At 36.3% G+C, this 17,266-nt stretch overlaps 1 protein-coding gene across 1 annotated transcript in view; it reads left to right on the top strand.

Annotated features, from left to right (window-relative positions):
• The window catches only part of LOC105443950 (amine oxidase [flavin-containing] B-like), a 39,856-nt gene extending 28,656 nt beyond the window's left edge, over window positions 1–11,200 (top strand). The window contains exons 11-18 of the mRNA XM_030975447.1: window positions 1,142–1,217; window positions 3,279–3,366; window positions 4,454–4,507; window positions 6,140–6,197; window positions 6,908–7,005; window positions 8,171–8,282; window positions 9,486–9,548; window positions 10,585–11,200. Coding sequence (XP_030831307.1) covers window positions 1,142–1,217; window positions 3,279–3,366; window positions 4,454–4,507; window positions 6,140–6,197; window positions 6,908–7,005; window positions 8,171–8,282; window positions 9,486–9,548; window positions 10,585–10,743 — 708 coding nt within the window. The 3' untranslated portion in view covers window positions 10,744–11,200. The remainder of the gene's footprint in view (window positions 1–1,141; window positions 1,218–3,278; window positions 3,367–4,453; window positions 4,508–6,139; window positions 6,198–6,907; window positions 7,006–8,170; window positions 8,283–9,485; window positions 9,549–10,584) is intronic.
• Window positions 11,201–17,266: the final 6,066 nt, after the last annotated feature.

Raw genomic sequence — 17,266 nt, forward strand, 5'->3', positions numbered from 1 at the left:
TCTACACAGAATCGTGAAATTCATTATCTATGCTAATTTATGCAAATTTATTCGAAATCACAAAAAAGTCTTCTTCTCCTTCATTTCTCGACCGATTTTGATTTGGTTTGCTTTATATCGTACAACTAACTTTGGTACACTAAATTTCTACACAGAATTTTGAAATTGTTCTCCATTAATTAATTATGGTAATTTATGCAAATTTATTCCAAAAATAACTAAAATTGCTTCTTTTCCCTCATTTCTTGACCGATTTGATTTGGTTTGCCTTATCTGGTAGAGCTAAATTTGGCACACTAAATTTCTACACAGATTTGTGAGATTTTGCTCCATTGATTATTTATGGTACTTTATGCAAATGAAATGGAATTACTTCCCTTCCAGGGCATCAAATTTTTTAATTTTTTGACCAGTACAAAAGTGTACTACATAAAATTTACGATATTTGTTGTTGCGAGATGCGGATGAGCGCTACGTCATTGACGTTCTGGTTTATCATATTGAATTGCGTTATGCAGGCGAGACCGCCGAGAGCGTTTCCCTTGTTTAATATATGTATACAAAGCGAGAGAACATTAAACCCTGTGAAGAGTTGGAGTTAGCTATGGACCCTGAATTTTTAAGAAGCCATACTCAGAATGGTGCTTATGAAGTATCGGCTTGCATGGTGATGTAGATTGTGGATATGCAGTAGGCTTACGGATGCACCATGTTGCACACACACAAGAAAGATTACCAACAGTCCTTTTTCAGGACTCCCCAATCCTCCCCCCCCCCCCCCCTCCCTCTTACATGGTGCAACTGTAAGCCTACTGTACATACTCAGAATGTTGAATTTTTAGCAATTATTAGTCGCCAATAATTTGGGTTATGGCTGAATGGCACATGTGTGAATGTTTAACAAATGGAATTTTCCATGAAATCAAATTTGTGTACATAAATCTCAAAAAAGACAAACTGGGAAAACCTTGAAGGATATGTTACCGGTACATGTAGTCTCTTTTCTTTGTTGTCAATGTTTTTGTTTCTTTGTTTTTTTATTTTTCAAATTTTCTGTCCATCTCATCTAAATGATTTATTTTGCAATAGATACATATCTAATGGACTTTATGTCACACCTTTCTCCTTTTTTCCCCTGCAGCTGAACCAAAGGTATCCAATGGGGTCTGTGATTAAGACTATGATGTACTATGAGCGGCCTTTCTGGAGAGATTCTAGTGAGTTTTGTTTTCCTGAGTGCAATTTTTTTCTGCTTAGGAGATTAATCAAACCTATCTTAGTTGCCACCTCTCTACAGTTTGAGTCAAATAAAGGTTTACATCTAGAAAATTGCTAATTTAAAAAAAAAAAATCATCAATGAACATCAAATCATTATATATCTTATGAAAGAGTGTTTTATCCCAAATCACCATATATCATTTTGTGTGGTATGTGTTCACACTTGGATGAACAGGAGGCATTGTTTGCGAGAGTGCAAAAAACGACTTGCGCCAATGTTGCTTATGTGATGTTTGAATAAAACAATTTGGATTTGGTATTAATTCGATCTTTGCAGATCCAAATAACATCCCTAACAAAATGAATCATGCCACACATATCAAAGAACATTTGTGTGCGTGTGTGTTTGTGTGTGTGACTTTGCTTCTGCAAATCTCATATATAATGCATTTCATTTGATACATTCATTCTCTCACTCCGCTAATCCCAACATAATACATACTGTAGGCCTCACTTTGGCGCAAGTCGATTTTTGCACTCTCGCTAACAATGCCTTCTGTTTATTTACTGTTCGTAGATGATTTTTAAAATAATTAGCAATTTTCAAGGTGTAAACTTTTTTTTGACTCACACGGTATAAAGGCAAACTATATTGCCTCCTCCTAGAAAGTGTGTTGCAGAACCTGTCTAGAAAGGTCACCTGTCGATAGTGGCCAGAATGCCTGGGGCTTTTGTATGGCCTTTATGGACAGGTTTCACTGTATACTGAAACAATACATGTACATTGAGACATCCACATTACAGCACTTAAACAAGTCAAGCAATTTCTGACAGATCAGAAGCGAATCCTCAATTCATAAAATCTGATTTGGTGATGTTTGTTTATGTACACAAAATGTCAGAAGTTTCCATTTTCTTAGTTGTTGATGAAGGAATAGATATGTTTCTTACAGAGGTTGTGTAAACACATATTTACATATGACTATATGTAAGGTGCATATATGATTTTATATCTTTAGAGAAAATAGAAATATTTAAATTTTTCTGTACAGAGCGAATGGGACTGGACTTTGAAAGATGCATCACAGAGTTACGAGTTGTGTGTGATTGCTTTCAACTTTAAAAATTCATAACTTTTTTATTATTTTTATCAAATTTTGCTCCAACATTCATATATCTGTTTCTCTGATATATTTCTGCTTTTATTAAAGATAAAGACCAGTAATGGTCATGCGATTGCATTGTGAAAGAAACGTTGTGGAATCGATCAGAAAAGGTTGATCATCTAACATATAAGTATTGGTGTGTACTGCAAGGTTCTGGAATCATCAAAATGATAAGAAATTTGGCCCAGTCTTCGTAAAGTTACAAGCACTGTACACCAAAAGATGTATATGGGACTACGCACACATGCGCAACACGTGCGTTTATCTCTCACTGTCCAATGGATAAACTAATTTACCAAATATATCAATTAGTAGGTGGTTTCCCAACAAAATATGTATCATCATGTATTAGTCAAAACATCTTCTTTCACATGATTGGTAATAAAAAGCTTCCATTTCAATTTTTAAACTTGGGGCGTTTCCAATTCTGGTCTTTACCTTTAAATCGAACGTCGAGGTGGACTTTCCCTTTAAAGGGTACCTAATGCCCCATCCAAAAAGAAGAAAAAAATGATAATAATTTAGGTATAGTTAAATGAAATGATTGGTCAACAGCAGGCATGTGCAATTTTCTTACTAAGAATAAAAATCATGCAATAATTTCCAGTACATGGTTTATTTTTCAGCGATAATGACAAGAAACAATCTTAATTTGTTTTGTTTACATCAAATAACAAGGATCCAGGAGTTTCGTTGTGTAATGCATATTTTCATTCATTCAATACAGGATCTATCCCCTCTAGTTGAGGCTGTATTTGTTTTCTGTCCTCAGCCTGACGGCTTTGTACGATAGGTGCGTACAGCCTCAACTCGAGTGCAGATAGAGCGTATAATGGACTCCGACTCGCATGCATCATTTGTGTAGTAATCTCTAATTTGTGTTTTCGTTGTAGATTATTCCGGCCTGATTTTGGCTGATGGAATTATATGTGGGACACAGGATGATTGCAAGCCAGGCAGCAAGTATCCTGCTATCATTGGGTAACTAGGATGAACTTAACCTTTCAGATGTTACCAAGGTTTCGAACAATAGAGTACCAAAGTGCTATTATTAAACATCATATTTGCTCATGGTCCAGATAACTGGTTCCAAACAACAGAGCCTGCGCATGAGGTTCACTGCAAAATCATTCAAGCAACAGTCTTGACCAGGGCAAATTTGGTGTTTGGGGACGGTGTGAACCAGCAAATTTGAAAACTTTCCTAATATGACGTCACACTTCAGTATTCTATAAAGTAAACTTTTAGTTGTTGAAATTGTAACTCATCATACTTTTTCCATTGGTCATTGTTGAATTTGGTAAAAATGTCTTCACAGTGAGTGCAACCATTTCTGGAAGGGTCATTATACATGTACCTGACAGTTTTCATAATACAATTTATTTAGCCTCTGTCAAGAAGACTTTATCTACAAAGGAAATGATAGGATCTGATTATACTATAATTGCTTTCAAATCCAAGGTGTGTGATGACTTTTTAGATACTGTTATATGAAACTACCATGCCTTGTACTGATTGAAAAGAAAATTGATAAATTGAAGCAGATTTTACTAAAAATCTGTATGCCTATATTGCAAATTTGATCAAATGGACACAACAGGGGTTGAAGCTGAAAGTTGTAGGTACTCTGGGATGTTCATTGTAGCCTGGTTATAAAACACCTCCAAAAAAAATCCTGTACTTAGGAAAGCTTTTTCATTAGGATGGCGACAAAGCACAAAACTTCTGAAAAAGAATAGAACGATTAGCATGTCTGCATATCGCAATCAAATAAACCTCTACAGATGGCAGAGGTGTGTAGGTCACCTGTGATGAATTCATTTTCCCCTCCCAGGTATATGAGAGAGCCATATTATTATTATTGTTTATATCTTTTTATTTATTTATTTATTTATTTATTCATTTGTTAATTAATTAATTAATTTGATTAATCTTATGGGGGTTCCCTGCACCACAGGCTTCATAAAATACACACTCTACAGTCATACATGCATGTGTGCATGTATTTGATTTGTTTATTTATATCCTTCCCTTTCTTATTCAATCCCCCCCCCCCCTGATTTCATAGATTTGTGGCAGGAGATGCAGCCAGAGAGAACTGTCATCTAACCAAAGAAGAAAGGTGAGTGAGTTATGTACATGTAAATTGCTCTTTGTATCTTTGCCCTGTTTTTGATAGAAGAATAAAATGTATAATAGCTTATAAATCCTGACGAGTCTGGCGGTGGGACAATATGTCATTGCAGAGATGGTCTCGGGGCTGATCGCAAGCTGAAGACAAGAAGATCACCAAGGAGGTGATTAATTGCTTTATATCCCACATTGTAATAATTTTTTAATAAGAAGCTGAACGATGAACAGAGAATTCAACACTAGCGAGCTCTTCCTTCTTGGGCATGGTCGCACATTTGACTGTGCGTTGACCTACATGTATATCACAATAACCTATGCATCTTTTGCAAAACCATGGTCAATCAGCTCCTAGCGAGTTTGTGTATGCGACATCAGCAAAAAAAGACTATCACATATGTGATAGTTTTTATTATACAACTCACTCCTAGATCCTAATCATGCGCGGTCACGTGTGATTCATTTACTGAGACTATCCCACGTTTTTCATGCAATAGTTTCCAGTACTATCCAACGATTTGTAAGTACATGTACATGATGCGCAGTAGTGCACGCAGTGCGCGTATATAGAGGTTAGAGCACTTATATTGTGTGTGGGCCTATTCTTGCGCAGCACTATGAGTAAATGTGTATAGAGGTAAAGTGCGCTTATCACTGTTTGCGCACTAAGCTAAGACTATTTGACTTGAGATATATTCGTCAGCCATATACTGTCACAAAACAATCTTGAATGAATTCTTTTAACATCAAATAACAAGGATCTAGGAGTTTTGTAGTAAAAAACAAATGATGCATGTTTTCATTCATTCATTATACGATCTACCCGCCCTTGTTGAGGCTGTGGGGTAAAAACACACAGCCTCAACTCGAGTGTGGATAGATGGTATAATGAACTCATGCGCATGCATCATTTGTATACTATCACTACGACCGTCGGGATATGCAATCTATAATTTGCAGATGACCTCATTTAGACCTATTGTGTTACAATACTGGGTATGATGCTGCTTGTAAGTGTCGGCTTGCATGGTGATGGAGATATACAGTAGGCTTGCGGGTGCACCATGTGTGAGAGAGAGAGAGGGGGTTGAGGAGTCCTGAAAAGGACTCTGACTCGGAAATCTTTCTTGGGGGTGTGTAGTCCTGAAAAGCGCTATAGTTCTCCTTAGAACTATAAGCTAAGAAAGATATTAACAAACAGTCCTTTTACTGAGTCAGAGTCCTTTTCAGGACTCCTCAAACCTCTCTCTCTCTCTCACGCATGGTGCACCCGCAAGCCTACTGTATAAATACTGGGTATGTGGGATATAATAATCATTAACTAACATCTGCAACTATTATTGCAGGGGTCGTTACGGCAGCATTGTTTATATTTAGTTATGATTAACCTGATGTGCATGAGTTTTCCCAAATAGTCTTTTCTTTAATTATTCTATTACAGAAAGTATATACATGTATATAAATGTTAAACAATGTTATATTAACCTGTCTGATACAATTTGATTTTGATAGGACAGTCTTAATCCCACATTTTCTCTCAAAATTTAGGATTCAAGGGATTCTAAATTAGAATTCCTTTCTTCTCCATTGAACTTACTCTCATTTCTCTTGTTCTTTCCTTCAGGAGAGATATGATTGCCAGTCGGTATGCAACACTATTTAAGAACGATGCTGCACTGCAGGTAAGAGTCAAAACAGAGGTCCTACATTTCCTCCAAGCTTTTATTTTATCCTAATTATAGAGTTAAGATAAGGCTGGATAAAGGCTGTTATAGGTTACATGTTCACTGCCCTCCAAGTGGTTAGGTACAGATGTCATCAGAATGGAACTTTCTCAGATTTTCTCACCCAGATGTTATGGATCATCAGATTGTTAGCACTGCAACAATTTGATATCAAACTGAAGAGTAGACATCAGCCTTCAAGTGAACTCCAGTATAACAATTGTAATGCATTTCAGGAGGCAGTCATTTGTTCAAAAGGCAACCCACCCCCAGCAAATTAGGTGTAGTGTTGAGTCCAGGTTTGAAGTTAAGAATGTGGTTAGTGCATGACATTACCACAGAGCAATTGTTGCAGGAGCACGTGTCGTACAACCCAAACTTCAAACTAAGTAATTGATTGACTTTGCATATGTCACGTTTCTTATATATTTTGTTAGTGTATGCATTAATCTTACACCAAGTACTGCCATATACAGTCAAACCTGCATTAGCGACCATCTGTATAGAAAGACCACCTGTCTACAAAGACCACAATTTTAGTTTCCCTTGAAAATGGTTTCTCATTGAAACATGTACTGAAGGAACCTATACATGAAGACCACCTACCCTTGTGTGGTCTTTATAGACAGGCTGTATTAGGCTTATTATTGTATTTTGTTTTTCAACAGCCTGTTTTCTACGTTGAGAAGAACTGGATGGAAGAGCCCTACATTGGAGGAGGCTATGTAGGCTTCACTCCTCCTGGGGTTATCACCAAGTACTGCAAGTAAGGGCATTTTTGTTTCTCTCTTTCTTTAAAAAAAAATGTATTACTAAACTTGTTTCCTCTCAATGGTTTCGTTTTTAAATGCTCAAAGAAATAAAGTGGGAACAGTTAACTAATTAATAATGTAATCTGTTAAAATAATACGTAGACAAAAATCTCAAAGAGTTATTATATATTGACAACTTTGAATGTAACTGTTTCATTTTTAAGATTGAGGCGATTTGTTTTTCTTGCTTTTCACAGTGTGAGTATTCACAGTAAAGGCATATATTACAGGATTAATTAATACTTTTAGGTTTTTGTCTCGCCTGCGTAGCAAAAAGCGAGACATAGGCGCCGCTTTTCCGGTGACGGCGACGGCAGCGGCGTCAACATCAAAAAATTAACCTAAGGTTAAGTTTTTGAATTTTTGATATAATTTTGAAAGTATAAGTTCTTAGTCAATGAAACTTGGACTATAGGGTTATCAAGTCTCCCCAATCATGTGAGTAGAATTTCAGATCACTAAGTTTAGGTCAAAGGTCATTTAAGGTCAACAAACTTAGACTTTGTTGTGGCATCAACATCAAAATTTTCAAAATGCTTCTTCTTCGTTATTTTTCAACCGCTTTTGATTCTGATTGTTTCATATGATAGGGCTAGGAGGGGGATTTGAAATTTCTACACAGAATCGTGAAATTCATTATCTATGCTAATTTATGCAAATTTATTTGAAATCACAAAAAAGGCTTCTTCTCCTTCATTTCTTGACCGATTTTGATTTGGTTTGCTTTATATCGTAGAGCTAACTTTGGTACACTAAAATTCTACACAAAATTTTGAAATTGTTCTCCATTAATTAATTATGGTACTTTATGCAAATGAAATGAAATTATTTCCCTTCCAGGGCATCAAATTTTTATTTTTTGACCACTTCAAAAGTGTACCACATAGAATTTACGATATTTGTTGTTGCGAGATGCGGATGAGCGCTACGTCATTGATGTTCTGGTTTATCATATTGAATTACGTTATGCAGGCGAGACCGCCGAGAGAACGTTTCCCTTGTTTTGAATTAATATTGTGCCTGTAGGAAAATGTTCATCCATGTTTTGATTGATGTGTGAGATATAACTATGATTCCTATAGAGATTATACTAAATTTACCCATGTATTTCACTTGAAGGGTTCTACGAGAGCCGATAGGTCGTCTTTACTTTGCTGGTACGGAGACGGCTACCAAGTGGTCTGGATACATGGATGGAGCAATCCAGGCAGGAGAGAGGGCTGCAAGAGAGGTAAGCCCAAGCATTGTGTGGTTTGTTCTGCTCGGGATGGTGTTGATGACGGTGATGGTTGTGGTGATAGTGATGGTGTTGATGGATGTGATAACGCTGATAGACATTGTGCAGATTAGGATAAAGGTGGTGAATCATAGTAGTAACTATGTTGATGATGATCGTGGTGGAGATGATGGTGGGGATGGCGATGGTGATGATGATGATGACAGTGATTGCTGTGATTTTGTTGGATGTGATAATGCTGATAGAGATTGTGCTGGTTAGGATAAAGGTGGTGAATCGTAGTAGTAATTATGTTGATGGTGATCGTGGTGGAGATGATGGTGTTGATGTGGGTGACAATGATGGAGGTGACGACAGTGATCGTTGTGATGGTGTTGGATGTGATAATGCTGATAGAGATAGTGCTGGTTAGAATGAAGGGTGGTGGTAATGATGTTGATGGTAGTGATGTTGGTGAGGATAATAGTGACGGTGGTATTGATGTTCATACATGTAGTTGTGACAGTAATAGTGGTGGTGATGGAGATGATGAGGGTGGTGATAATAGTGATGGCGGTGTTGATGGTGGTACATGTAGTTGTGACAGTAATGGTGGTTGTGATTGAGATGAGGATTATAATGTAATCTTTCTAATGACTTCATTATGAGGTACTGCTTTTGGAATGGTTAGCAAATACTATATCAAGACCATCCAAATTTGCAGATGTTTAACAGTTGACTGGGAAACTACTAATTGTAGGGGTGGAAATCTGGATAACTGATGACACTTTCTATCACATTTCTCTCTCTCTCTCTCTCTCTCTCTCTCTATCTCTCTATCTCTCTCTCCCTCCCTCCCCTCTCTCTCTCTTTCTCTCTCCCTCATTGTCTCTCTCTTTTCTTCAATATCTCTATATCATTGCTCTTTATATTTTCTATGTCTGTCCCTCTCCCTGTTCCTTCCTCTCTCCCTTCCTCTTACCTTTCCTCTATCATTCCATTCCCCTCTTTCTCTCTCATTCTCTCTCTCTTTCCTCTCCCCTCTCTCTCTCTCTCTCTCTCCCCCCCCCCCCCCCTCTCTCTCTCTCTCTCTCTCTCCCCCTCTCTCTCTCTCTCTCTCTCTCTCTCCCCCCTCTCTCTCTCTCTCTCTCTCTCTCTCCTCCCCTCTCTCTCTCTCTCTCCCCCCCCCTCTCTCTCTCTCTACCATTCTCTCATTAGATACTGCATGCCATGGGCAGGATTCCAAAGGATGATATATGGCAGGAAGAGCCAGAATCCAAGGTAAGAATTTTTTCACATTAGACTATTATTCTCCCATGCAATCATACAAGTATTTCATTACCAATCTCATCTTCACCCTTGTTTAAAGGTATAGACCAGTTTTGGAAATGCCCCCTCTCAAAAAGGAAATGAAAGCTCTTATTACCAATCATGTGAAAGAATATGTTTTGACTAATACGTGATGATACAAATTTTGCCTGGAAACCCCATACTAATTGATATATTTGGTAAATTATTTATCTATATTATCCATCCAGACTGGATAGATATAGCGTAGTCCCATATACATCTTTCTGTGAGAGTGCTTGTAACTTTACCAAGACTGGGCCAAATTTCGTATCATTTCGATGATTCCAGAACCTTGCAGTACACACCAATGCTTAAATGCTAGATGATTAACCTTTTCTGATCCATTTCACAATGTTTCTTTGACAATGCAATCGCATGAACAGAACTGGTCTATACCTTTAAAAATATAAAAAATTAGAGGTTTTTTTTTTTGAGCGATAGAAGATAACACATACCGTAACCAGGCAGACTCAGGTAGCACTCTCCCAATCACGTTCTCTTGAAACTGGTCCACATTCTGGACAATCAGTCACCTACCGATCAGTCCCTGAGTTGCTCACACAATTGTATGGAGTTATATGAATACCACAAATTGCTCAGGAGTTCAATAAATGGCACATTAAATCTATAGGTAATAAGAAATCTTTTATTCACATTGTTCTAAAGCTAAACTTCCCTTCATAGCAGCTCATCATGGACTGCCATTCAAAATGCATTGATACAGAACCATCACAGTAAACAAAAACATCACCCTCTTAAGTTCCAGGGCTAAACTCAAAAGTCAAAACTCAATTTCACTCCTGAACCACTATTTGACAATACATGTAAATTCAAAGCCAATGCGTGTGAAAAAAATTGTCACCTTGTCTAGAGCTTGGTAAAGAATTAATAATGACTTACCTGAAGTAGCATCTCTTGATAACTTTAATAAAAATGAATTGCATGTTGTTGTTTTTTTCTTTCTCAGGACATGCCAGCTCTGCCATTTGAGGAAACCTTCTTAGAGAGAAACCTTCCTTCTGTGAGTGGCTTTCTCAGGTTTGTTGGAAGGTCTCTTGTTCTCTCTGCAGTGGGTGGGGCTCTTTGGCTCAAGAAGGATATGATTCAGAGCTTCATCAACAAGTAGGATGGCAGTCTGACAGCTATTTCAGACAGCCTTATGATGCAGACTCATCAATTCTCTACCTGGGGAAGAATATGACATGGCATCGTCATGAACAGAAGCATATTAAGACCCATTCCAAGTAATGTTTGAACACTTGATTTGTTTATATGGGACTATTTTGAACCAATGATAATGTGCATTTAGATTATAATAAGTCTCAAAATAAGCCATCTACTTAATTAACAAAGTTTGTGTGGATGTTTTATCAGGATACACATTCCCACTAACAGTTAATTTAGTTTGTTTGCCTCCGTTACGAAGTAGACAGAGGCATTATGTTTTCGGGTTGTCCGCCGTCCGTCCGTACATCTGTACGTCTCGTTCTCGTGATCGCGTTATCTCAAGAACCAATTAATGGATTCCTACCAAACTTTAGTCTAATATGTATCTTGCAGAGCCAATGAATTGATTAGATTTTGGGGTCATGAGGTCAAAGGTCACAGGGCTCATTATGTATGCAAACATAGCTTGTGATCGCATTATCATTAGAAGAGATGGACGGATTACCATCAAACTCAAAACCTGTATTTATCTTGCAGAACCAATGAACTGAGTAGATTTCAGGTTCATGAGGTTAAAGGTCGAAGGTCATGGGGCTCATTATGTATGCAAAAATAGCTTGTGAACGCATTCTCATTAGAACTGACAGATGGATTACTATCAAACTCAGGACATGTATGTATCTTGCAGAGCCAATTAACTGATTAGATTTTAGGGTCATGAAGTCAAAGATCAAAGGGTCATACATGTATATGAAAAAAAGCTTGTAATCATGATATTCTGAGAACCTGTTAATGGTTTACAATCGAAGTTCAATTTTAAAAATTGCTTCTATTTTGGTTTGTAAAATCACTCGGGTGGTGGCATCATTTTTGATTGCGCGCACTCGAAGGTCCATCTAGTTATACACGGTTTAAGGACTTTGAATTTAATCTAAATTCACAAGATCATCTACATGTAAATGTACAGTCTTTCAATCAAATTATACATCTACACTTTCTTTGCATGTGGCTTTAATGTGCTCTTATGTGCCTCTTCTATTACATGTAGGTGATGATGGTAAAGACAAATTATTTACAGCCAGCTCTATATTTACTTTATGCAAATTTAATTGTAAAAGAACAAATCTAGCTCGCTTATACACTAATTTCAAGTTTATAATTAAAAGACATAAACTTATACAAACAAAAGTTGAATTTGGTCAGATGAAAAGGCCAATTTATATGTACCCGTATGCATCAGGAAATACCAGTTGTTGGTACGGTTCCTGCATTTCAAAGTACTAGTGAAAGGCAAGTGACCTATCACATTTTTGTTTCTCTCTTAATTTTTGCTCTGATCTGTTGCCTTTAATTGTATTAAACAGCCTTGATATGTAACCTTTTGATCATATGCTGTAATAATCTGGCAGGTAATTTGAAGTCAGAAATTAGTGTTTTATATGAATTTTTATATCGATGTTATCTCTTATAATTGTTGACATTGATCATGATGTACATTTATAGCAATGAAACAAAGTATTTTGATTATTAATATATTAGTTGTTATTGAGGGGTATAATCTCTAGATTCATATGGAGCTATTTTCTGTTAACTAATATTTTCAGAAAATATATATATATATGTATATATCAGGGATAGATTGTGATAGATATAATGATTTAGATTAATACAGGGTTTATCTACATGTATGTGGATGCATCAATATTGTTTAATGGAAGGTAGACAGAGGAATAGTCTGGTGGGCTTAATGCTCATTTACATATCACGTGGTAAACCACCACGAGAAAAAAATACAGCGTTTCCTTTCGAGTGTGAATGAATGGCGAATACGTACAACACAGGACCTGCACATGTTCACTGAGCTCTGTGTTATAAGATACAGAAATGTGGGGCACATTACGCTTAAAGGTAATACAAAGTTTTGGTATGGGGTCATGAATTTAGATCATATCAACCAATTGGAAGCATATACGATCCTACAATATTCAGTGATCATTGTCGCGGTTGAAATCGAGTCTAAAGTTATGAAATTGTAAATAATAAACTCTTTACGTTGTATAGTTACCTCTCAAGGTCAAGATATTAATTAAGCTATGAAACAAGGTTTCTTGACTAAAATTGACCGATTAGCTAATCCTGTTTGGAAATTATATATCACAACTAAATATTCTGAGATTTTCATGGTCGCAGCTACCATTGTACGCTCGTAGGCGCTATTTGAAATTTTTCAGAATTTCCCGGGAGGACCAGTAAATTTTTATATTCAATTTTTCTCGAAAGCAGAAGTGTTTTAGGGGCTAAATTTTTTAATGCTTATAAAACATCCACAGGGTCATCCAAATATATCAAAATTAGAAAAGAATCACTATCCACCCGATTTTCAAAATTTCCCAAAACTTTGTAATACCTTTAACGTCATATCTGAACGGGGCCTTACAGTTTTGTGTGATCTGTTTTGAGAAACTTTGTTTATTCTTGCAGTAACAACAAAGATTTAGATAATCTTGAAAGAGACCAAATACCAAGGAGAATTATACTTCTTTACTTTTGGGACACAAAACTATCAAATACAGTACCTTGAACTTGTCTGTCTGTCTTCATCTTTCTAGAGCTTAGATACAAAAAGACAGAATATAAAATCTCATCTGTGTTATTCCTTTTGCTTGCATCTATCAGTATTTCATTTGATTCCATGATACGAAATAGAATATACAGATCAAACTCAAACGAATGCTGATGTTTTTAATTGCAATATATATTTTTTAAATCAACCATATTTGCTTTTAGATTTTTGCATAATCTTCTTTTATTTCTTTTGGCATTGGATCTATCAATCTTGTTTTGGGAGAATTTTTGTTATAATTTATGTGATTATCATTTGGTGCATTAAGTTTTTTAAACATTCAATCACACTTGGTTTTAATTGGGTGCAGTTATAGCCGGAATGATTTTTTCTACAGAGATGGAATTAAGATGTTAATTTGTTGAGACACCTCATAAACCTTGACCCATTATAAAAGTTGGAATTTTACTTGAAATGATGTTGAAGTTCTGTAATTTCATCAAGCACTCTGACTCACAAAGTATTGTGCAGAGTGACGAAAGAAGGATTGAAATTCTATAGCAATTTTTATGAAGGGATTTTCAGATCGCCCTAAATTTTGGCAGGCATATCCAGTTTTTTACTTTGCGTACCGTAAGTATCAACGCAGCAGCTTTCTCTATTTTAAAGTTATATGAACAATAGACATGGTGGTTAAGAAATTAAAAAACTACAAACTCAAGATATCAAGGTGTGTGAAACACTACTAAAGGTACTTTTTTAGATTGTTTGGTGCTTCCACATTTGATATTGCCTAGAATAAAGTATACTTTTACCCAAAATCTCAACTTTGACCATCTTGACTGAATCTGCCTTTATTGAGACCTAACTGAAAATCACACCAAGCAACTTTTGGGTGGTTTTGTGGTGCCTTGTCACATTATGCAAACAATTTTGTGGCATACATGTATATCATCCAATATTTCTTTATCAAGGCCTTGTATAGATATAAAATCTATATTACTTGTTCAATATGTGAAGATTGTAGGCATGATATGGCATATGCTTTATTGTTGCAGTTATGATACGCCCAATTTGAATTCCATTCAGTATGTACATGCACAGTGTATGCAATAGTTGGATTATTTTACACAGTCTTAATATAAGAGGCCCAAATTCACAAAGGAGGTTTGTCGACAAACCTAGGCTTATGTGTGTCATATGCGTCAAACGCGTCATATGACGCACATAAACCTAGGTTTGTCAGCAAACCTCCTTTGTGAATTCCGTCCATAGTGTTCCTTGGTGTGAATAGAATTAGTATTTGAACTGGCATGTAACCAAAGAGATAGAAGTTGTGTTATCACTAAAGATTGTTATTATTGATGTTGCAATTTTGTTGGTAAAGGCTTCTTCAGATATAGCAAGGTGAGCAGCTGCAAAAAGAAGAAAAAAGCTGCCATTGTTTAAATTTAAGTGCAAATTGATGAATAGCAACTGCTTGCATCAAAGGACTTGTATACACTCACCATACTCTTTGTTATGAGATACAGAAAGGTATTGCATTTTAGTCATCATTAAAATAACTGGCTCACTTTTGCCGAGTCATATTTGAACGAGTCATATTTGAACGAGCCTTTAGACCAATATTTAGTATGGAACAGCTTTGTAGCCAGACGGTATGTCATTTAAATCCTCTGGGGAAAGGCCAGGGGGGTGTTTCACCTAGATCCTAAGTTGAACTTATCTCTAAGTTGGACTTAACAATTATGGAAAGACGTTAGCCTCTTTGAAAATATTTTGTAAAAGTTATTTTAAAAGGCACAAAATGTTGATTCAAATCATTCATATTTGCTATGATCATGGGAGATTTTGTGTTCTTGATGTGGAATTTCTGAAAAGTCTAAAATACTTAAATTTTTGCTTTTGAATTTATTTCATTAGAAGGCTACAAATGGCTCTCCATAATTTTTAAGTCCAACTTAGAGTTAAGTTCGACATATTATCTTTGTGAAACACTTTCCTGGTGTGATAACATTAGTTGTACTGAAACTGTAGAGAAAATTGGTTTATGCACTCTTGCACGATTACAGACCTTAAGACCATGTGCTACCAGTCACACATGCGATATAACATTGACAGAATAAAGTAATATAATTGTATATGAATTTATAATGAGCACGTATCTAAAAACTCTCGATCAAGGTGCAACAACGATGCAAAACTATTAGACAAACGGCTTTATATTATGTGGTACTTTTCATGTCAATAAGTTTGGATGGTTGTCCATATTAATTTGCCATATTTTCATTCTACACGTGAGGGCTGTACAAGTATCAGTCTCTACATATTCATCTCTGTGAGTTAGACGTCAGTGCATGAACATAATAAGTTAAAATCACTATAAAATCATGTAGCTTTAATTCTTGCCATAATCCATATCTTTACAAAAATCGAATGCAGATCTTATATTCTTTATCACTTTTGTGTGCATGAATTTTCTATATTTCTTGAATGTAGTATTGGATATCAGAGACAATTATATATTTTAATAACATTCAGTTTTTATCAACGCATGTGCTCAAATGGTGTTTAAGATATTCAAAATGCTTTTATTTGCAGCTATGTTTCACTGTCAGGACTATAAAGTGCAGAAACCATATTCTTTAGATATTTTACATGAACTTGAAGCGTGCCTTTAAATTGTGACAAAAATGAGATCAATTATGGTATTTTATATGCACTTATCAAAGAAATCACGCAAAAGAACAATATGACACTGAAAATGAATAAATTTGTTAAACTTTCATATTCGTATTTCTATGTTGTCTTTTATCAATATTTGATAATTAACTTTAATTAAGTGGAACACTGTGATGGTTCGAAGGGAATTAAAATAATAGAACAAATTACTTCACATTTTGGGCAGCTCAGTGAATCAGTGACTCTCGAGACTCAGACGGAAGGCTTACAAGCTGGAAAGGTCATACTGAGTGCTTGCAGTGGTTGGTATATCTGGGGAGTGTTTCACATAGAATAAGAGCGACTGTAAGTTGGACTTAACTATCGCAGGCTGTTCATGCCACTATTTGCTATCACCATTTACTGGCATTGGTCTCTCAAGGGACGAACAAATTATCAAGGGACGTACAAATTATAGTCACAAATCTACAGAATTTACATTTTTGGATAAATCATTATTGAAGTAAAAAATATCAAAGATCATATAATGGTGAGAGCAACCAGTGGCGAGTGCGGATCCAAAATGGGGGCCCGAAAGCCCGGCCCCCCTAGAAAAAAGAATAGGTAAAAATTAAAATGGTAACGTAAATTGTACCTATTTTACACCTAAAAGTAAAGCCCCCCCCCCGACCCCCCAAAATTGTTTTATTTTAAATATTTAAAAAAAATACAAAAAGGATTTTCTTTTTTTTTTCGCCGAAATGTTTATTTGTCCCCCCCCCCCCCCCCGCTTATTCGCCGGCTGGCTGATTCGCTGCTAAAGTTTTTCTCGCATATTGTGCAAAGAAAAGTGCTGTATGCCATTTTGCGTGAATGCTAAAGCATGTGTGTGCTAGTATGCTTATCAACTAGGGGACCTACGTCCTTAAGTCATAACTGACAGTAAGGTATTAATGCCTCACAAAAGGGCATTAATATAGCTGAGTGATCGGCACGGTTTTGATCCTGGGACCCAAAGTTACGACGCCATTGCTTTGCCACTGAATCATGATTTTACGCAGCGGGGGCTAGGGTAGGGGGCAGCCCCCACAAATAAAAAAACAAATAAAGAAAATGCAATAATTATTCAATAATGCATTGCATTTGCCCCCGGTCCCCAACAGAAAAAAAATCCTCTGTATACAGCCATGCATTATGGTTCAAGATATGGCCACAAGGATGAATTTACCCTTATCCGAAATACAAAGGGCAGTTTGGA

Source organism: Strongylocentrotus purpuratus, unplaced genomic scaffold, assembly GCF_000002235.5.
Source record: "Strongylocentrotus purpuratus isolate Spur 01 unplaced genomic scaffold, Spur_5.0 spur5_scaffold_8, whole genome shotgun sequence".
Taxonomy (NCBI): Eukaryota; Metazoa; Echinodermata; class Echinoidea; order Camarodonta; family Strongylocentrotidae; genus Strongylocentrotus; species Strongylocentrotus purpuratus.